The sequence below is a fragment of the Rhagoletis zephyria genome, unplaced genomic scaffold (assembly GCF_001687245.7).
Source record: "Rhagoletis zephyria isolate East Lansing unplaced genomic scaffold, Rhagoletis_zephyria_1.1 Rzeph_scaffold_01752, whole genome shotgun sequence".
In the NCBI taxonomy this organism is placed as follows: domain Eukaryota; kingdom Metazoa; phylum Arthropoda; class Insecta; order Diptera; family Tephritidae; genus Rhagoletis; species Rhagoletis zephyria.
In genome coordinates this window covers 76,379-99,859 of record NW_016158836.1, presented here as the reverse complement: position 1 = coordinate 99,859, position 23,481 = coordinate 76,379, and the positions used below count along the sequence as shown (strand labels likewise).

Below are 23,481 nucleotides of genomic sequence, written 5' to 3'. Positions count from 1 at the left end.
GATTACCCGGGTATTACCCGGGGCTTTTATTACCCGGGTAGTCGGGTATTACCCGATTTGCCCGGGTACCCGGGTAATATACATATGTTGGTGCCGGTTAAACGAAAAACACCCGGGTAATGCGACATAAAGCTTCTTGTATAATCTTTTTGGTGAGGATAAATATTTTTTCAGTGAGAAAATTTTTTTTTATAATTATTTTTTTATGTCTAGAGTGTACGCGACTATGTACACCTAACCGCTTGCCTGAGTAGACGGAGACAAGAAAAGTAAATTAAAACATTAGTTTCTGTACTTAAATTCAAACTTCTAATTTTTGTAAATGCATATACATACATGCATGTGTACATATGTATGTATGTATGTATATTTTAAAGAATATTAAATATTAATATTTTAAAACAGGGACTGAGAACGAAATGTATGATCGAAACTAAATGCCATTGTCGTAGTTTTGTTCCCAAGAACGCGTCAAAACCAAAACCAAAATGAGAACAAAACTGACGAGAACGTTCTCATTGGGAATTATATAAGAACTAAACCCTGTGGTAGGCCACTTCTGGTACAAAAAGTAAGGTAACAAAGCCTTATGCTATTCATTCACCTAAAGATTTTGTACTTTTATTGTATCAGCTTGTTCAAATTATAGTTTCTTTTCTCATAATATTTAAAGCTTTTAAAATCACAATTATTTAATGAAGTTTCCTTAATACGAGAAGTAGGTTGATGAACGTATTGTTGTGAAATAATTGTGGAAGAAATTTTAAAATTTTTTTCATTCCAACACAAAAATTGCCTCAACTGTCGGTCATCGTTTAGATTCGCAGGTGGGTGTGTCTCAATAATTTTATTTGTTACCGATCCGATATCTGTACGTGCATTACCAACTTCGTAAATATTAATATTTTAGACATGCCTAAAACAAGCTGGGTTTGGAAGTACGCTTGTGTGATGAATGACGGATTTGTCAAGTGCAATGTATGTGTTGTATATTATAATATTTCCCCATATGGTACGGAAGATTCTTATAGATTTTCCCTATGTACGTTCGTTTGCGTTATATGATCGTAAATGCGTTTAATTTTCACCTCTCCACATTTTTTCGGGTGCCCGGGTACCCGGGTAATTACCATACTGCCCGGGTACCCGGTCTACCCGGGTCTACCCGGGTTATAAAATACCCGGGTACCCGGGCTACCCGGGTAATTCAATACCCGGGTAGGGCTTCACCCGCTACCCGGGTACCCGGGTAGCTCATTACCCGGGTGAAATCATCAGCCCTAATGAGAAGTTCCCTGGTGGCAACAATGTTCCGGATCTATGGTGAATGTGCCCTAGAAACTTTATCTCATAGTTAGTGGCAATTTCCAAATGGATGCATATCCTTGTTCAACAGAAATACAATATATATACATAGACTGAGATGAAATACCTTAAAAGCCAGTTTCACCAAAGCAATTTAAGCGAAAAATTATTTTTTTCCATCAGGTACGATAAAAATAAATAAATAATAATAATAAATTCAATTAAAAAATAAATTTTCATTAAATTGCTTTCGGGAAACTGGCTTTTAAGGTATTTCGACAGGTGTTGATTTGAGGCACAACTCAACCCTGGTGTGTCCAAATGAAGCTTTAACGCATAACAATATTAGCAAGTCACATCCATTGGGCCAATCGTAACACACGAGAGGTCGATATACTGAATGGTGTAACAGGTCGATTCAGTCTGACATTCACGGCACCTTTTCTCACTTGTCGATTTTTAGTAATAACTCGACCTCAGCACCGCCTGGCAGCTCTTTTTTTTTGCAATTAGACTGCCTTTACCGCTTCCAATACGTGTTTAGAATATTCGCCAAATTCGATCAATAAAAAGATTTTTAGTAATAACACAACTTGAGCGCCAACTGGCGGATTAAATTGTGAAACTAAGCTATCCAGAGAGACCCACTCAAGCACACACACAAAACTTTGTTAAAATCCCTCCAGCCATTTAGAATTTCACTCGCAAATATACCTACAGAAGAATTATATACACATTCAAAGATAGGTAAAAGTCACTTCATTTGTACTTTGCCACGCCCTCTTTTCAAAGAGCCCATTTTTCTCAATGAGTATGCGATGGACTTCATATTTCTCCATACCAAGTTGCAGAACAATTCCAATACTCTTTCATGAACTGGTACCAAGCAAATTGCTTTTTGGAATTTCTCGAAAAGGAGTTGTCATCAATTTTTTGAGGGAAAGGCTAGAAGAAAATATTTCAGGGGAAAATGAACGTAATTTGAAAAAATTTAGGGAGAAAGCGGTTGATAATGTGCAAAAATTTTAAAGTTATAATAAACTACTTAAAGATAAAAATAGGGTCCCAAAGTGTTACTAAGGAGGAGACTACGTGGTCGGTCGTCAAGTCGTCGTTTCATAAGTACACTAGGCGTTTGTAAAAACATTGCCCCCAAGTTCAAACGCCCTTATAGTGTTGCTAAGGTTCTGCCTAATGACAAATATTTTTTGAGGGATGTAGATGGATTTCAACCTAGTCAAATCCCATACGAAGGTGTATGGCAGGTGGCTAACATGAAACCTTGGTTTAACAGTACTCACTCTGATGAAAGCGTAATCGGAACGAATATAAATCAGAATGGACGAACTGTGGCAGTTTTATAAAATGTATTTTATTTAAAGTAAATGTACTTTATTTAAACTAAGTGTCAATGATAAAAAAACTAGTTTATAAGATATCTAAAATTTGTAAATCTGGTAACACTCTTTATGTATATGGAGGAGACCGGTCATTCGTTGAATAAAAGCGTACGAATAAAGAAGTGTCGGTAGTGAAATATTTGTTTAAAGTATTTAAACTTTTTTTTTGCCTAAGACAATGAGAAGCCCCGCCCGAACCTATAACTAAAATTTCAAAAATATCGGTAGCTACAGCCGATCTTGAGCTTTGCGACCAGAAAAAAACGGCTTTCAAAATATATATTAGTATAGATTAATACGGTAACACAAATTGAAATAATTTTGAAACCAAAAACATCATTGAAAAGATATTTTTCTGTATATGACGAGTTTTTATGGTTTCAAAATGTTTGTATTTTTGTATAGTTTTTGTTACTAAAGGTGTATTATTTTCGAATTCGATGACGACGAAGACAAATATCAAAGACAAAGACAAATATGAATACGAAAAAAATGCGAAGAGCAACCGAAACCGGATTCGAAGACCAATACAACGACCAAGACGAAAACAAAGATGGGTACGAGCGCGAGTAGGAAGACCAATATTAAGACGAATACGAACAATAATGTAAAGGTGAGTAGGATAGCGTTTATGAATACGAACGCGATGACGAAGACGAGTAGGAACACGAATATGAAAACAAGATCGAGGACCAATACAGATACGAAAACGAACACAAATGCGAATAGAGAGATCACAACAAAAACAAATACAACAAAAACAAATACGAAGGAGTATATGAACACGAATACGAAGAGGTATACGAAGACCAGGTTGAAAAGGAACACGAAGAGATATACGAAGGCGAGTTCGAATACATATACTAATACGACGCCGAAGATGAACATGAATACGAGCACGAATAGAAATACGAAGTCGTATATCAAGATGAATACTGAAAACTAGGAAGATGAATACGAAAGCGATGACGAACATAAATTCGAAGGAGAAAACGATGCAGAATACACAAAGGTGAATAAGACGACGAAGTCGAAGAAGAATATGACGGCGAATACGAATACTAATGCGCAGACGTTGCGAACACGAATACGAGGACACCGTAAAGATATGAAGACAGGGACTAAAACGAAGGCAAAAAATCGCCGAAACCCTTAAAAACTAGAAAGCCACTCAATTTGATATAGTTACATAAAAGAAGGTCAATATTGTCTTTAACTTTTTATTTTTTGCAGTAAATAGTTTGTTATTGTTCGAAGCTTTTCTATAGAATAAATTTTAATGTACCGTGGAGGCATCCTCGTGCTTCCGTGCATTGGTCTGACAATATGTGAATTTAACCATCGTCCTTGATTTCTCACAACTAATATTTTTAAAATACCAGTATTCCTATTATTATTCAATAGATTAAGCTTGATTGATAAATAGTCTTTATGAAATTATTGTTTCATATGCTGTTTGGTAAATAAATAAATAATTATAAAAAATGGATAAGCAACGAGAATTTTTGGGGGGTTGTGCTTAGCTCAGCGTTCGTCTGAATGTTCGTCCGAATGTCGTGTGTTTGGTTTCGGAACCAGAAAAAAAATAATCTTAAAATTTCATATTTTTTTATTATCATTGTTAAACTTAAGTAGCTTACTTACTTTTGCTCTTCTTATGATATGTTAATATTCCTCGTCACTATTTTATACTTCCAGACAACAAACGCCGCAAGATGGCCAACAATGCTGTCACACCATCATCTGAGGTGATTCCCACGGCTACCAATACAACAAAAGCCTCCAACTCAAACGTGCAACAACAAGCTAGTCAAAATACTAATAAAATGTTGCCACCTGCTCAGGTGTACTATCAGCAGCAACAGCAACAACAACAGCAAAATGTGATAAAGAATGTGACAAACAATGCAGGCATCAAAGTAATCCAACAACAGCAGCAGCAGCAACTGTCCAATCCACTTGCTGTAGACAACAAAATGTGGCGCAAAGATGCTGAACGTGTGCCACCTCTGCCACAAGCGGTTACTACCACAACAGCATCAATAACCACAATTGCCGGTGAGGATAACAATGTGGCAACACCCACTTGGACGACGGCAAGCAGCGGCGGTGGAATGAGCCATCAACAAACCACCACTCGCTACGTGAAACGTTCACTATCCTCGCCAGTGAAGAAGCAGCAACCAAATTTCAAGGATGATCCCACTGGTTACTTGCAACAACAGACAGCGCTGCTACACAGCTCAATGATGAATGTCGCCATGGGCGAGGAAGATGATGAAGACGAAGAAGAAGAGGACGCGCTAGAGGCAGAAGAAGCGTGTGCAGAGGATGACACAGAGATGGCTGAGGATGCGGACGATTCAGAGGACTTAGACGAATACGAAAGTGTGGCTGAAGAAGATAAGGAGATTAAGCTGAATCGTGCTGAAAGTAATAATAACAATAACGATGGACATGGCAACGTGGATGCAACTGTGCAGCTAAATGTGCAACATATGCAGCAAGAGGCGGTGGGCACTTCGGGTGGCGAAAAGAAACCGCAGACCACTTATGCCACCACCAAAAAGGTTTATGTGCAGAATGGTGTAGCACACTATCAGCAGCAGACACTGCAGCAACAACAAGAGCAGCAAATTAGTGCCCAACAGGAAAACGCATTTTACCGACCACAACAACAGCAACAACGTAAGACACAACAAACATCAACACAGCAGCAACAAATCATTGTGTCAGCTAGTCAGATGCAGATGCAACAACAGCAGCAGCAACATCAACAACAACAAATCAAACAAATGCCAATAGTTTCTATTAATGGTCAGCTCCTGGTGCCAACTTCAATGGCATCTGACGGTGGCGCGAATTTCACGCTCACTTTGAAGCCTCAACAACAACAACAGCAGCAGCAGCAGCAGCAGCATTCACAACAAATACAACTAATGCAACAACAAAACGTCCTATTTAGACCACAGCAGTCACAACAGCCGCAGCACCACCAACAGACGCAGAAAACGAATGTCGTGCCAACTGCTCAAGAATCACCAGTCTCTTCAAGCACCGCCTTTGTGCGCTCAACGCCCGAGTCGCAGCGTCATACGCCACGACCGGAACAGGTTGGCGCTATTTCAACCAGCAATGAGAGTCCTCTACCATGTCCCTCACCTGCTGACTCAGTAGAATCGGGAAGTTCGCGTGCGTCTTCAACTAAGACCACTGCATCGCCATCACCAATGCAACAGCAGCAACAAAAACAACAGCCATCACAGCACGTTTCGCAAGTTAGTGGAAACCACGTCGTGCAAATGCGCGTGCAACAGCAGCAGCCACAGCTGCATCAACAGCAACAGCAGACGACACAGCAGATACGCATTATACGTCAATCACCACAACAACAACAGCAGCAGCAGCAACAACAGCCACAACGTTTCGCTCTCGCACGCAATACGTTCACATCGTTAGCTGGCAGCCGTGCAATAACGACTACAACCGCCACGACTACTACAGCGGCAGCAACTGCCGCCGCCGCCACCGTCACAGCTAGCCAACAGCACTTGGAGACGCTTGCACCACCCCCACCACAATCGCAAAGACTGCAAGCGACATTGCAAAAGGCTACGCCAAGCAACACCATTCCGCTGCAGTTGCCCAGCAGCCAGATTATAATGACGTCCACAGGGCAGCTGATTGTGATGCCAACCAACGGCAAGCCGGCAGCGCAATTGCAACAGCAGCAAGCGCAGAATCAGCAGCAATTACTAATAACTACAACTGCCAACAACGGTGCAGCAGGCAGTGGCGCTGGGCAAGCGGCGACAGGAAATGTAATCATTCAACACCAGCATCACCCTCAGAATCAGCTGGATGTGCTGGGCGGTCACCAGCAGCTGACGACCGCAAATGGCAGCATCATACTACAAAATGGACAACAACATCATCAGCACCAAGGCGGCTATATTGTGGGGCAGGCTTCCACAGCTGGCGCCACCACCACCACTGCACAGCTACAGCCGGCCACAGTCATACTCAATTCGGGCGGTCAAAATATACTGACCACAAGTAATGGCACCAAGGTGGCACTGGCGACAACCGCCAACACCGGCAACATTATTCACGCTGGCGGTCAGCAGCTAATTGCAGGCAATCAACTGCTGACCACCGCACAGAATGCAGCCACAGCGGCCACCACCGGTCTGTTACATGGCCAACAAGCAGTTGTGCTGAATACGCTGCCCAATGGCGGCTACGTCATACAACAGCAGCAACAGCCTGCCGCACAACAGCAATACGCCACACTGGATGGCCAGGTGGTTAGCCAGATCGTGCAACAAGCCGATGGCACTACTGCCTACGTACAGCAAACGCAACAGCAACACCAGCAACAGAGTCCACAGCAGCAGACGCAACGCATCATTATCACTTCGCCAGATGTGAAGAGGCGCGCAAAAAAACGTAAGAGCTCCAGTGGCAGCGGCTCGCCCACCAGCACGCCCACTACCAGCCTATCGCCACAAATATCCCCTACGATACCCAATCAAACAGCCATTATACAGCAGCAAGTAGCTGCCGCCGCCGCCGCAGCTGCTTCGGCTGTTGCCGTGCAGCAGCAGCAGCAGCCGCCACCACCGCAGGCACAGGTTGTACAAATCGCTTCAGCCGCCCCACCACAATATCAGCAACAATTCCAACTTAGTCCTGGCATACAGGGCATTATGGTCAATAAGCCAGCGACTGCTACGGCCACGCAGCCACAGCAAATCATTTTGCAAAATGGTCAAATAATACAGCCAATGAATCTCATTGGACAGCAATTAATTGTGCCCACTGGGCTGGTGATGGCACCCGATACCACACTGCTGCAGATTCAGAATGTGGGGACTTGCGGGCCGAGCATACTCACCACCACGCCACAGGGCACAACTATGATGTTGCGCACACCCTCGCCCCAAAACAAGCAGTTCATCTCGCCCACAGCCGCTGGGCAGCAATTTATTGTTGGCAGCAATGGACAATTGAGTCCGATTGGACAAATTTATTCGACACCAATGGGTTTGGTAATGCCGACGGCACAACAACAACCCGGCACGACCACGTACGTGCAGCAAAACGCGACCATACAAGTGCAACAACATCCGCAAGCACAACAACAGCAACAGCAGCAACAGTCACAACCGCAGGTGCAGCAGCAGCACGTGCCAGTACAACAACAACAACAGCAGCAGCAACAAAGCCAACACCATCAGCATGTTGCCATACAGCCAGCAACTGCCGCCATGCAACAGCAGCATCAACAGCCGCCACAACAACAACAACAACAGCAGCATGGCACTATGCTGAGCTCGGAGCAAATTGTTATGGAATCGGCAACGTCATCATCCTCAACAAGCACTTCGTTAAGCCGTAGTGGTCAACGTTCGGCTGCAGCCAGTCCACCGGATACTACTACACACAGTCCACGTAGCCCAGAGCGACCGCCAAGTCATCGCAGCGGTGGCAGTGATATGGTGGGATGAATAAATTCTAAATATATTTTTTTTTTTCGTGTATATTTATTGAATCGAAAATTCTTCTTCTTCTTCTCTATGTAGGTGCAATGTGTATCCAGCTCGGAACCTGATGGTGCCGCTTCACCGCTAAGTACAGACAGTCGTCAATCACCATCGACTACGGACGCTGAGAAAGGTATGGGCATTAATAGGAATCATGTGTTTTTAGGGTTTAAATACACAAACTGAAGCAAGCAGGGTTGGAAAGTTTTTAAAAATCCAAACTGTAGTCCAGTGCTCGCATATGCTTCCTTATTAAATTTTCGTGAGTTTAGCATTTTTGCACAGAATATTTACGACTTATTTCTCGAAGAGAACATCATGCTAACCATTTTCGATGAACGAGTTCATGGTCCAACATGTCGGAGTTCTGTTCTATTTTTTCCACTCAAAGATTAAAGAAATTCTTAGCTGGCTCGTAAAAGCGTTTAAATAATAAAAGCTCATCGATAGCTCTTTCCTAGGCCTTAGAAGCTAACAATTTCCTATATACCTTGCATTAGAAGTTAAACACTAATTTTATTTCATTTTATTCATTTTGTCGTTTCATTTTTCATGGCCACTTCGGCAATAGTTAAGGTTTATTTGTGGATAAATTCGTTACCAGTTTCGAGCTACCCCGAACTAAGTCCAAAATTGACCTGAAGTAATCCTGAAGTGGTTGTGATAAGGTCGTGAACTTGCGCCGAAATAATCTCGAACAAGTAGTTAAACGGTTCCGAAATGGTTCCTTATTAGTTCCGAAATTATGCCGAACCGTTCCCAAAATGGTCCTAAAGTAGTACTGAACTAGGCCTGAAATGAGCCTGAACTAGTTCTTTAATTGCCCCGAAATGATATCGAACAAGTCTTGAAATGGTCCCAAAATGGTTGTTAAACAGTGCAGAACTAGGCCCGAAATGGTCCTAATATAGTCCCCAAAAAGTTCCTCCAATAGTCGTGAACTGGTCTAGAAATGGTCCAGAACTAACCCGAAAATATTACTCAATTAGTCGTGAAGTAGTCCCGAATAATGCCGAAAAGGTCCCGAATTGGGCCTGGAATAACCTTGAACTAGTCTAGAAATGCTCATTTTTGTACACACAAGAAGCAATTATAGATTTTCTGTTGGGTTACACAAGAATCAGTTACATATTTTCGGCTGTGTTAATGCAAATTTTACCCCAACCTAAAGCTAAACTGTTTACACATCAAAAATCGTGCTAGAAAACTTTCGCAAGTATGTGAACATCGGTTTACTAAAACGTTCGCTGGGTTCGTGCAGTTTAATTAGCAATCAAAAGATATATGTACATACATACATATGTATCTCGTTCAATCTTTAAAAAACTACGAATGCAATATTAAAATCGTATCGCACGAACATAAAATGTTTTAAAATGGACACCTTATGTGCTCGTAAAATCGTCTGCTAACCACTTACAATCCTCATCCACTCAAACTCCCACGCTTTCGAACAGCAGACAAGCACACACCCGCACAAAGGCACGCAATCTGGCAATGTTTCTTTTACAATCGACTTGCCAAGCGTCGAACAAATCCAGAAAAAAGGCAACGGGTATAAAAAACGAAGCATTACACAAAGAAGCAGCCGAACATCACGCAACTTCCTTTGGGCATTTTTATGCTGGCATAGGAAACCTTTGCACGCTCCTGCATATAAATTCCTAATATCGAACATATTTTCATGCGCAAAAAAAATATAAAAATAAAGTGTACACCAGACACTGAAGCAGCGCAGCGTAGTGGGGGGGGGGGATGGGAAAACGATATCACCACACACTTTATGCTACTCACATTCGATGAAGAAATCAAGACGTTAAACGCAACATTAAATTCCAATCGATACATATACCAGCGGCACGCAATACGTACAACAAATGTGCAGAAAGAGAGATGGGGAGGTAGTGCGCCAACACTGAAAAAATATGTACATATATCTAAACTGGCTAAAACTCTAAGCCATCGTATAGAAGTAGCGAGTGAAGATGAGCATGAAGCGTAGAATCGTTAAAGTAAGTAGGCTCGTAAATTGTACGCTCTATTAGCTGCTGCTACGCCGCACAGCTTTAGCAATGAGCCAAGTTAAGGTGCCTTTAGGCTAATACTGGCTCAAATTTCTATCTGCGCAGTTACTTATTATGCGCTCATGCCTGCCGCAATCAAATCGAACGCATTTCTTTGTTGTAAAAATTTCGCTAGTGTGTTTATTTAGTTGGCAGATAGGAAGGTGAGGAGTATTGCCGTCAAAAATGAAACATCAGCGCTTTTGATTGCCAAGCAACTTTCCGATAATGTCTACCAATAGTCGATTTTACTTCAACCACCATAATACTTGCTGCCTGCGCGTCTCCCCCCACCATACATTCCACACATTTATTTACCTCCTCATGCCAATAGGTTTCTATACATATTTCCTTCTGTGTGCGTATAAATTTTTATACCAGCTAAAATTCTTTTTCGCTTCAACACTCCACATTTAATCGACTTTTCGTATTTTGAAAATTTTTATTTTCTTGCCGCTTCATCATCAACAATCATGGCCGTCGTACGCGTACGCTTTTCCATCAACTTCGATCAGGACTCGGCATGTCAAGCGCATATCAAACCACAAATATTTACAAACCATCGGAAGCAAAGATACGACGCGTGCAAACACCGCCACAGAGCGTTGGCGGCACAGGAGTCGGTGGAATGAGCGCAGCCGCTGGAGGTGGAGGCAACAGCGGTATGGGTTACACAATTACCTCAGCCGCCACATCTTCGGCTTTAGCCACAACGCTCCAACTGCAACAACAACAACAACAACAGCAGCAGCACCACCACCACCACCACCAACAGCAACTACATCAACGACAGCAGCAGCAGCAGCAGCAGCATCAGCAACAACAACAACAAATGCAGCAACATCACTTGCTACAGCAGGATATTTTAATGAAACCCGATTCGCATGGTAAGTAGTCATATGTAGCCACTATACTCAATTGACGTTGCTCACGTCAAATCAGATACAACTCATATTTTTGTATTTTTTTTGTATTTTTTGTTTTGGTTTTTGTTAACGGTGTAAAAATGAGATTTCATTTCGTATTCGATTGCGCCATTATAAAACATACACATACATATGTATTGTTGAATCCTTGTTGGTTTTGTGAATTGAATTTTTGTGCTCTACAAACATATTTACTAACAATGCGACAAGCTAACATTTCATACTTACAACACGTAATCTAAGGCATATCAGCACACACACACACACTAACACATGTAATATCCGTACTTGCAAATATCCTTTCCCAACTCACTTGCCACTCACTTATCCTCACTGTACTTGATATGTACATATGTCGGTGATTGGCATATTTTTGCTGCTATATTTTCTTTTGTATTTTGTCTGCAAATCTTTTCCACAATATCCATCATTGTTCATATGGAGTTATTATAGCAAAATCACGTAAAATCGTCTTATGCTCATAAATACTAATGCATGTCGATGTAGTTACTTTGTATAAAGCATAAGCAAACGTGTCTAGGTATACTTGCATGCATTTATTTATGTATTTTTATGATAAAATCCTATCAGCATCCATATGTAGTGTAGCATATTTATGAACGGTACACATGTAATCTGGCTTTTGTATGGGGCGGAGTAGTGTTCTGAAAACACTGACATGTTGATAAAATTTAACATAGCCTATCACTACGGTGACCATATTAACCAATGTAAAATAAAGGACATTTTTTTCAAAATTATTTGGGAATACGTACATACAACTTGTACGATAAAAGTACCTTACCCATATCGTAATTTAAATCAAATATTTACCAGTTAATTAACCGATTCCGGAAAATGAAGCCAAATCCTTTTCAAGGACTTCGTCACCCTTTGCTGCCAAAATACGTCAGACCGAAGTCAGCACACAGAGGTTCAAAATTGGAATTTAATGTTCGTAATTCACCGCAGTCTTTATTTTTCAACCAATTTTTACTAAAAACCAAAAAAAAAATTATTTTTGTGAACCTTTTTTATAAAATTTCAAACATTTTTTGTAATTTTTTCGTTTTGGGGAACCATAAAATTGTTTTTAACTAGTCTTTGTTATGTAACATTTGTTAACTAATGTATTCTCCATTTTCTTCAAAACTGCCACTTTTTCGGCATTTTGCACTAAAAAATTTCATATAATCAAATAAAAATTCACAAATCAGGCTCAACTAGTATCTAGCAAATATTATGAGCTTTAATAAAAAAAATTATCAAATTAAGTGAAAAAAATGAAGGCTCCAGTGAATTACGAACACTAAATGCCACTTTAGACCACTGTGCAGCAGGGGGTTTATTGTTCTCTTTCAATGGAACTGGAAACTCAGCGTGCAACACGATCCTGTGCACAACTTTCCCTGTGCTTTATATATTGTGCAAAGATTACCTATTAAATAAAAACCCTTAAGTGGGGTGCGAAACAAACTGGCGAAGATTTTCATTATATTTTATTAGGAACATTTTTATTTTTCATATTCTGAAAAATTTACCTCTGAAAAATGCAGAGCTGATTTAAAGGACAGTTTAAGAAATAACGGACAAAACGCGTCCTTTATTTTGAAAAAAATTATAAAGGACAGGAGGTTAAAATAAAGGACTGTCCTTTGAAATAAAGGACGGATGGTCACCGTACCTATCACTAATAGCGTAATTACATAAAAGATTTTCGATAAAGTTAAAGCGATAAAAGCTTGTGGAGAATAGTAAAAAAATTTCGTAGATTCTGACACTATAGGCTATAACTGCGGTTGCCAGGCGTACTGATTTCATTTGTATAGAACTAAATTTTCTTTCGTTATACGGATTATTTTGAATTTCTTAATCAGTAATGCAAATGTACTGACTTTTAACATCTTGTACTAATTTCTTACTATTTTTTGGTCATTTGTAATTATTTTAACTAAGATAATTAGTGTCTGAAGTTACCCTTGTATGGCTAGTATTAAAGCCATTAAACTAACTTCAGTAACTAAATATGAATTTGCCGCGATATGCACTCGCACGTTCACTTTGGTCGTACAATTTTGCCAATTTGTCTGCCGTTTAAGGTTTTTACTGTTTATAGCCCTGAGAGACATAAGGTTTGCACGCCGTGGTATGCATACTAGCGACGTTAATTTTTATCGTTTTTACGATCCTGGGATTTTTGTTATGTCGTTATCACGGTTGCCACTTTGGTAAATTTTTACCAAAATTGCTAGAAAAAATTTGGGTTGGTAAAAAGGTAAACTTTTTCTCATTTTGGTAGTTTTTTGTTGAATTATTTTGTTTTAAAAACAAATAAAACTTTTCTTCCCGTTTTATTTTTCATGGTTATCTTTTTATTACGAATTTCTTTCCAAAAGTGCAGTCTACTTTATGGCATCAATTTTCGAACGCTTTAATGCACACTTTTTATATACATTCTTCTGCTTCTTCTTCTATTTGGCGCTGTAACTGCCTAAGCGATTTTGGCCGAGTTCGGCAAAGCTCGCCAGTCGTTTCTCTTCTGTGCCAACTGACGCCAATTGGAAACGCCAACTGAAGCCAAGTGGTAAAGCTCATACAGCTCATCGTTAAATTGTCTGCGGTATTCGCCATCGCCAACGCGTAATGGTCCGTAAATCTTTCGCAGAATATTTCTCTTGAAACTCCAAGAGCCGTTTTATCAGATATTTTCTACTTTTTCAAACTTGTAACCAGGGACGTGAACCGGTTTTGAACCGGAAAACCGCTTTTTTCTATTAGTTAACTGAACCATTAACCGAACCGAAATTTTCCACAAAGGTTTGATCCGAAACGAAAACCGAACCACTTTCCATAAAGGTTTAAAGGTTCGTTTCAACTAAGTTTTAATAGATAAAAGTACCCACTTTTTTTCTTTTTGTTAAACATGGTAATACCTACCATGTTTGTTAACCATGTGACAATATCAAATGTAAAGGCAACCCATCTCTTGACCCTCAACCTTGCGCGTTATTTTACTTTGGTCACATAACGGTTGTTTGTAACAGGTAAAACGAATCGAGATAGATATAGACAAATGTATTCATAAGTGATCAGAATAAAAAGAGAAATCGATTAAGCGGTGACTGTCTTAACGAAACTTTGTATGCGCACTTCTTTCGGGCGTAGAACGGATGGTATTGAAAATGGCCAAAATCGGACAATAACCACGCCACATCCCATATAACGGTAATTTGGAGAAATACGAAATCTTCGATAAATCAGTAAATATTAAAGCTAATTTATTCAAAATGCCTGCGACAATCGTTTACCAAGAAATAGTTCATGATAAAATTTTGGAAAACGGGCGTGGCACCGCCCACTTATGATCACATATATGTATGTATCTCGGTAACCGGTCTACCAATTTAGACCAAACTCGGCATGGCTATTGTGCTTGCCAAATAAAATCAAAAAAAAAAATCATTGAAATCAGACTAAAATTGAGGCCGCTTTTCATATAACGGTAAATTTCATAAAAGCTTGAAACTTCAATATTTTGAAATTTAAGGACGCTAAATTACTTAAAATTGATACACCCCGGTATACCATGTTGCGGTGGCTTTCGGAAAGGTGAAAATCATATATTTAATACTTGCGCCGGGTATTGAATGTTCGGCCCGAACTTAGACTTTATTACTTGTTTGTTTTTCGAACCGTTGAACCGAACCGAAACCCCGGTTCAAAGACCAAAAAAACCGCTTTGGCGAACCAATCCAAAAGAGGAAAAACAGTTCGAACCCGCGAACCGAACCAACAAAATTTTTCATCCGGGTCACCTCCCTGCTTGTAACTGTCAACAGTGACGTATGTATGTGCCAAGACCGTATGCTCTGACTGTTTCTCGATCTTGTCGCTGTGGAAAAAGCGTTTAGATAATAAAGATAACAAATTGGTAGCTGTGGCCCGTGCCCCGTCGTTTCCAACATGTTTCAATCTAAAAAATGAGAGGCTGTCGCTGAAGATTACAACCTTTTTCTTTCTCGGCAGGCAACGCCTAGCCTCCGATCATATTTCTGCTCCTCGTAAAAATACAATCGCTGTTCGGAGTCGGTGTAAAACCGAAGGTCTTTCTGCCACAAATCCGAGGAGAAGCTCGGCCAAACACTAACATATGTGTAAGCTCCAATCTATTATTATTATGGCTTTGAGTGATTTTGGAACAGGATTTTAGGTAGCACTCTAAGTCTGCTTTCGGAGATTCGGTATTTCAGTCTGAACGTGCTGTTTATCGGGGTGTTGACGAACACATACATTAATACTGTTACGGATGGTTTGGTGGTATGAGGGCTTTGGAGTACTTCTGTATAGAAACAGCCCGCCGTCGATTTTGCTCTGCATCAGAGGCTTTACCAGATATGCGAGTGTGTTGATATGTGTGTGGCTCCTTTTGGCTTAGTGCCGCGTTAGGTTGATTCTAGACGTTAACGATTTTTTCAGTGGTGTAACGTGGTTGTTCCATTTGTACTTTTTGTTGAAAACAACTACGTAATGCAAAATGCTTTAATTTAAATTTGCCCAAAGTTTTTGATTCGCTTTTAAAATTTCATATTGGCCATTTAGGGTATTTTTTTCGACGATGATATGTACATACATATGTATGTATATATTTTTTGCAGCTTTAAATAAGGTACTTTTACACATTTGATTGCTCTAAAACACTTTGATGATTTCACCACATACACTGAGAAAATTCTTTAGTTACGTCAACTAAATACACACGTACATATATTTCTCCACACTAGGGATGTGCGATTAATCAGCCAATCGAAATTACTTACTTAATCAAAGAATAATTATTTTTGATTAATCAAAATGATTACTTTTCCGATTAATTACATATTGATTAATCAGAATCTAACTAATTTGATTAATCAGCAAACTGATTCATCCTATCCTGATTAACCAGAAATCTGAGTAATTGCTGTTATATGTTTTGTTTACATACATACATACAAAAATAGCAAAAAATTTAATTTTAAGAAGCTACATACATATGCACATATTTACGCTGTATTTACTACATAGTACGTACTTGTTTGGCATTTTATATTTGTTAATAAGATAGATATTAAATGTGCATACGAACATACATATTTGCACATACAAACATACCTATTAAAGAAACTTCGTTTGGTTTGAAAGAAAACTCGAAAGAATTGAACAAAGTTTTTCAGATTTCAATTATTTTTTATTTTTTATAGTTTGAGTAAACACTAATTACTCAGGATCTTATTAATCAGAATCTGATTGATCAAATTATTTAATTAATCAGGATTATGATTATCTTAAACTTGATTAACCGATCAATCGCACATCCCTACTCCACACACAATATTTGGTAACTAAAACCAAACGCGACTGAAGTTTTTTCTCAGTATACACGCATTGACATTCGTACATACTACATACATCATGGTGATAGCTTTATGTGCAAAAACATATATGTTTGTTTTCGTCTAATTTACTTTCATACTTCACTTGTCAATGAATTAACTACAAAATAATTCGGTATTTCATGTGCTTCCATGGCCTAAGAAAACTAAAAAAACATGCGCAAATTAAATTAACCCGTCAGTGTGTCACGCAAATTAACAAGCATCGGTCGGCAAATTTTTGCTGAAAATAAAATTGTATTTAATGACCTAATTAATTCATAGAGTCGCCAAGAAATTCGCCAACAACAACTACTATAACAACAACGCCACCACCACCACCACCACCACCACCACCACCGCCGCCGACACAATTGGTGACGCCAACACCAGCAACAACATCAACTATTGCACAAGCATCAGCTAACCACCAGACATGCCATAAGTCCACACAAAAATCGCCAAACAAATTGCTACGCGCTCGTACCACACGTGCTGCCCGAACGATTCCCAATGGTGGTGCAGAATTAGCCGATAGCACCGCAGTGGTGGTTGCGTCAACACTCACAACAGCAGCAACAACAACTCCTTCGTCTGCATCAACGGTCGCACATGCTTTCTCGATTGGTGAATTGATTTGGGGCCCATCGCGCGGTTATCCCGCCTGGCCGGGTAAAGTTGTGCAGGTGGAAATTGATGAGCAACCGCAAACCACAAATGGTGAACCTGCAGTTTGGGTGCAATGGTTTAGTGGTGGTGGACGTATCATAACCGAACTTATAGCGATCACTTCGCTGCATAGTCTTTCTGATGGTTTGGAGGCGCATCATAAGGCGCAAAAGGATACTAGAAAGTGAGCACTAATATAGTATACATACATACATACATATTATATGATGAGGAATAACACTGGTTTACAGCAAAAATGTTCTATAGATGCCACTATCCAATTCTTATGTAGAATTGCTCGGTGAATACCGAAAATCGAGATATATATTTTTTTCCTATGGATCACTTTTCGAGATATTTGGAGTTTACCGTTATTCAGCTTAAAAAATTAGTAGCTTCACTTAATCACATCTATCTTACGAACCAATTGAATAATCTAATATGGGCAAATCCAATACGGCAAATGAGAGCTAATTAAATTCTCCATAAATCGCATATACATACATCACTTTTCGATAGCCCTCATGGGTTCTGAGAAATGAATTAATCATTTCTGACGTCCCTTGTTTTCGATGCAAATACTCTACATACTCAGGCGTACGTGGCGTATGAGTGACGGCTCTATTATCGTTTTAAGCAAGCATCTAAATTTCAGGGCAACCATCTGCCCTGACAAAGCTTCAAGGGGAGAAAAGGTGTGACATTTTAAGAAACGAACAAAAAATGTTTCACTCTTTGCCCTTAATTTAGAATCGAACACGAAAAGAGAAAGGGGTCATCTGTTTAATGGATGCAATCAGTTTCGTATGAAATTTAACATGTTAATAAATATTTGGCGAGTAAGTGGGGTGATTAAGTGGAACCACTCTTTTTTAAAGCTGAATAACGGTAAATTGCAAATATCTTGAAAACGTATTCATAAAGAAAAAATTAACTCGACTTTCGGACTCAGCGAGCGATTTTACGTGCTGATTGAGTGGTGGCGTCTTGAGAACAAAAACAAAATGAAAGTTTGTGATCCAGTCTAATCAGTTCATAGGCCAGTTTACGGAATATATGTTTACATTCATATGTATAAGTTCTGATAGAACAATGGATCTGAGACTAAATACAAACCCCCAACAATAGTTTCCTACGCCTTTTAGTACTTGTGTAGGTGCATTCGCTCTTGATTTTTTTTTTTCGTACAGTCAATCAAATCGAAAAATAAGGTTTAAACAACATTCCAGACTATCCTAAGATTTTCCAACATATTTAGTAGTAAAAGTGCTTGATGTCACAAGTAGAAGTAGTAAGTCTTTAACGAGTTGTCACCATATCGGTCCGCCATCATGTTTTTTTTTTGGTTTTAATGCGCCATACATACGCTTTCACATTTTCCGAAAACGTATTCGAAAATGGGCATAATATCCGATTCCATTTTCGGTCGTTTTTCGGATACGCTTTCCACACTCGAAGATTGCATCAGCAACATACATTTCATCCCGTTTCTACATTTATGAGAAAACTAATATTAGCACTTATAGCAATTGTTTAAGTGTCATACTTATTCTTCTTCTTATTTGGCACTGTAACTGCCTAAGCGATTTTGGCCGAGTTCCGNTTTAAGTGTCATACTTATTCTTCTTCTTATTTGGCACTGTAACTGCCTAAACGATTTTGGCCGAGTTCCACAAAGCACGCCAGTCGTTTCTCTTTCTTGCAAACTGACGCCAATTGAAAATTCCAAGCGAAGCCAAGTCCTTCTCCACTCGGTCTTTCCATTGCAGTGGAGTCTCACTCTTCCTCTGCTGCAGGTTCCGAATACTTCCAGAGCTCGGTGTTCATTCGAATGACACAGCCAAGCCAGCGGAGCCGGAAAATTTTAATTTGCTGTACTATACTCACCTACTGAGGATACTTCGTCTTGTCCTCGTTAACCACCATACCTAATCGCTTTGCTTCCTTATCCAACTTGGAAAAGACAGAATAGTCTTCGCGGTTCTTATTACCGATGATGTCGATGTCATCAGCATACGCCAGCAATTGCACGCTCTTATAAAAAATTGTTCCTGAGCGGTGCAGTTTGCGGCTCTTATTATCTTCAACAACATCATATTAAACATGAAAGGGCATTTTCAACACCCATTCGTCCTTGTGAACCAAAAAACTTTATTTTTAACCGACTTCCAAAAAAGGAAGAGGTTATCAGTTCGTCGGAATAATTTTTTTTTTTTTTTTTATGTATGTTACCGCATAACTTTGGACCACGTCAACCGATTTCGATAATTCTTTTTGCATCGGAAAGGTAGTGTCTCAGAGGTGGTCCCATACTAATCTGGTTAAGATCCGATCAGCGGATCATGAGATATATATATATATATATTTTTTTTTATATGGGAGTTGAAGTCGGTTTTTTTTTGCTAAAAATTACTAGTTATTCAATTAGTTTTCTCTTTTATTTGGTTCTCCATTGCATAATTTTTTTCATTAGTCATATGTTTAGAACTCCAAAGTCCTTTAAAAAATGCTGAAGTCGAATAGACAAACTAAAAACGCAGTTTTTTTATATTTCGCCCATAGCTTTTTGACCGTAAATATTATCCGGTCGGAAAGGGGTTTAAGATGGTTCAATATGCACATGTTACGCAACTTTTCCACACTTTTAGAATTTCGAAGTCGAAAAATTAATTTTTTTCCGCTCCGCCCTAATAGGAAAATAGGCGCCGCCGCACTATGGGCAAAAATCATGTCTTTTTTTCAAAATCGTATATGGTTTGAAAGGAGTTAACTTAATGAAACTTTTTGCAGTTTTAGGCCAAATGTTCATAAAATGGAAGAAACCTGTAGAAAAATCGCAATTTCATTTTTTTGGGAAAAGTATGTTTGTTACTTCTTCACGCAGAAACGGCTAGACGGCAGAGCGAATGCACGATTTAAATATTTTATATTTTTATATTATTAGAATGTAATTTTCCTTGCACTTTTTCGTAGGTTAAAAAATATCTAAAAAATTTTTTCTCCGGAATGCTGCATACATATTTATGCATACACAAGTACATATATAAAATGATATTTGTGCTATATTTTATTTAATGAATAGAGTACTTTAGTTTTTAAACAAAATTTTAGTTTGGTAATATAGATATTTATGTATTTGTATGTATGTGCATATTTTTTTTTTTTGCTATTTAAATATTTTTGAACATTAAAAGTTTAGATACGTATATTTTTTTAGAATTAATGTATGTAGTTTCTTGAATGCCTGATAACTTTATTAATATATGTATATACATATTTATGTAGATATCTATGTATCGTAAATAGGTATCATATAGTATCTATTTTTTAGCTAATTAGACATGTTTTATTTAAAAAAAAATATATATTTTTAAAAAAACTATGTGTTGTTTATATGTTATTAATTAATTTGTTTATTTTTTTATTGCTTTTTCTACTCCTACCAACCCACTTTATCCGTGTCATGTGAATAATTGTCTATGTCTTGTACATTTGAATGCATCCACCACCACCACCACCAACAAATCCAACCAACAACAAAATCAATCAACCAACAACACAAAAATCAAACAATCAATACCTCCACACATTTCCCCAAATACAATTAAAAACAACACACCGCATTTCCCAAATTGGTATGACATACGTTAAAATCAAANATATGTTATTAATTAATTTGTTTATTTTTTTATTGCTTTTTCTACTCCTACCAACCCACTTTATCCGTGTCATGTGAATAATTGTCTATGTCTTGTACATTTGAATGCATCCACCACCACCACCACCACCAACAAATCCAACCAACAACAAAATCAATCAACCAACAACACAAAAATCAAACAATCAATACCTCCACACATTTTCCCAAATACAATTAAAAACAACACACCGCATTTCCCAAATTGGTATGACATAAATTAAAATCAATACCATAAACGTATCATCAAATACCTAAAAACACTACCATAAAAGGAGCCGAAAATTGAATTCACAACTCGAACGCGCCATTCAAGAGGCAATGACCGAATTGGATCGTATTTCAGCTACTTCAACAACAACAATTGTCGGTGCAACTGCAGCCAAACAACAACAGCTGCAGCAAGCCACAGCAACAACCACACTCAACAACAACAACAACAACAACAACAACAACAACAACAACAACAACAATTCGACTAGTCCAAACCGCAATAAGCGGCTCAGCAACATCGCACAGCGCAACAGCAACAACACCACCACCAGCAATATTGGCGCCGCTACAACTACCGGCGGTTATGCAATCGTACCAACATCTGGTGGACCCACACATGCCATATCTACAACCAGTGCGCATAATAGCTTCAGCACACCGCTAACTACAGCTACAGCACCACGCAGCAAGCCAATACGTATAGCACCAGCGCCGGCACCAACAAGCGGCTCGCCCAACAAAAATACAACTGCTGCAACAACAACAACAACAGCCACAGCAACTGTAGCGCTAAGCCAAGCACAGGCACAGCAGGCCACTACGCAACAACTCACGGCGCTGGGTAAATGACACGGGGAGTCCTGCGCGCAGGTCTCATGGTCCATGCAAACCTACACGCTAGTCATACACAATAAGTAGTCTGAAGCGAAGAAGACTCGTGTAGGTGTGACTAAAGAAACGGCGCTATGAGTCGGAAAACATGTATGTATGTATGTACATGCGTATGTGAAGATTGCTGGAAAAGTGATATGGAAGAGACTATCTAAAGGATGAAAGTGAAAGCAACGCAATGCTAAGGATCCTTGCATACGGCGTGGGAGAGCTAGAAGTTGCGTGCGAGCGTTCATGAGTATGGGAGAAGATGATGTGGTAATCTATAGCTGTTTTGGATTTTTAATTTGTTAAAGGAATTGAAAAAAGCATTGTGGTTGATGTTTGGTAATACAAACATATGTATGTACATATACATATATATGTATATAGAATAGATCGAAAAATACATCAACACTAATAAATATATTTAAACAAAAATGCATTTGAACATTGTACATGTACATATGTATATGTAGTAATACATATAAATAAATAAATAAAATATTTATGCAAATAAATTTCCAAAAGTACCAGTAAATATGCTTGTATCTATGCAGTCCTATATATACATATATAATCTAGTTATAACACAAGCTGCTAGTATGAAAATAAGCGTACCTACGGTTGAAATGAAAATATTTATTTTCAAAAAAACTCGAGTTAATTTTGTTTTTATTTATTTTTTACTCTATTTTTTAACAGACAGCATTAGCTTGGAGACAATTTATAAACTTAAAACTATACTTTATTCAAAAAATATATAAACATTATGAAAATACGCTTTATGTATTTGTAAAATTTAGTTGTTGCAACAAATTTCGTTAAAATTTCTTATAGTTGTATGTATATAGGGTAAGAAAACTCAAAATGTGTGTTTCTTTAAGAACATAAAAAAATAAATAATAATAATAATAATAATGCAAAATTATGTAATTATCATGAAAGTCTTTCAAATATTTTATACGTGGTAATTGTACAAGAATTAATAAAAATAAAATATGATTAACTTTGTTGGTAATTGATTTAAGCTTTTAAGATACATATAAAACAAGCAACATAGCATTGCCAAGTGAAAGCCGTTTGAAATTATTATGTAAACACACATAATACCAATAATATAAAAAGAAAAACTTTTGTTTAGGCTACAAAAATACATGCATATATGTATGTAAATGCATAAAAATATATAAAAAATTTGCTTTCAACAAATGTATTCAGCGCTAGAGACATTTTTTCGATATTGCTTATGACAAAAATCAAATACAAATATGTGTATTCTTTATTTTCACCTGCAATAGAATTTTATTTAACGCTAATAGACAATAAAAATAAATAAAACTTAAAGAAAAAAGTTTAGTGTGTAATTGTATGTAAATCACGCTTTGGCACAGCGTATTTATGTAGCTACATTCACATATATTTTTAAACACTAAACAGACACATAAATACGTAAGTAACGCATATTTACTTTAATTCGTAAGCTGAAAATGCTTTACCATCAATCGTCGATGTTTTTGCAAAACCGCCCATCGACCAATTGCAAAACCGCCTGTCTAACGGCACTCAAATTTTACACAAGAGCGAAAAAGCGGGTTTT

General features: G+C 38.4%; 1 protein-coding gene across 4 annotated transcripts; it reads left to right on the top strand.

Annotated features, from left to right (window-relative positions):
- The first annotated feature begins 4,407 nt into the window (after window positions 1-4,407).
- On the top strand, window positions 4,408-23,045 carry LOC108365037 (putative uncharacterized protein DDB_G0271606). 4 transcript variants are annotated; one of them, XM_017618960.1, is made up of 6 exons: window positions 4,408-6,870; window positions 6,907-8,206; window positions 8,291-8,384; window positions 10,830-11,201; window positions 16,937-17,504; window positions 21,293-23,045. In XM_017618960.1, exons 1-6 carry the CDS (start codon window positions 4,421-4,423, stop codon window positions 21,858-21,860), a joined length of 5,352 nt encoding a protein of 1,783 aa, XP_017474449.1. In that variant the 5' UTR covers window positions 4,408-4,420; the 3' UTR covers window positions 21,861-23,045. The 4 variants fall into 4 exon arrangements, with proteins under 4 accessions (XP_017474449.1, XP_017474448.1, XP_017474446.1 ...); XM_017618959.1 differs by having other exon boundaries at window positions 4,408-8,206; window positions 21,293-21,442; window positions 21,473-23,045; XM_017618957.1 differs by having other exon boundaries at window positions 4,408-8,206.
- Window positions 23,046-23,481: the final 436 nt, after the last annotated feature.

Excerpts from the sequence above, each read along its gene's own strand:
- LOC108365037 (XM_017618957.1), top strand. The coding sequence starts at position 4,421 with ATGGCCAACAATGCTGTCACACCATCATCTGAGGTGATTCCCACGGCT. Across the intron at positions 8,385-10,829 it reads GACTACGGACGCTGAGAAAG|GACTCGGCATGTCAAGCGCA; the intron begins GTATGGGCATTA and ends AACTTCGATCAG. Across the intron at positions 11,202-16,936 it reads AATGAAACCCGATTCGCATG|AGTCGCCAAGAAATTCGCCA; the intron begins GTAAGTAGTCAT and ends ATTAATTCATAG.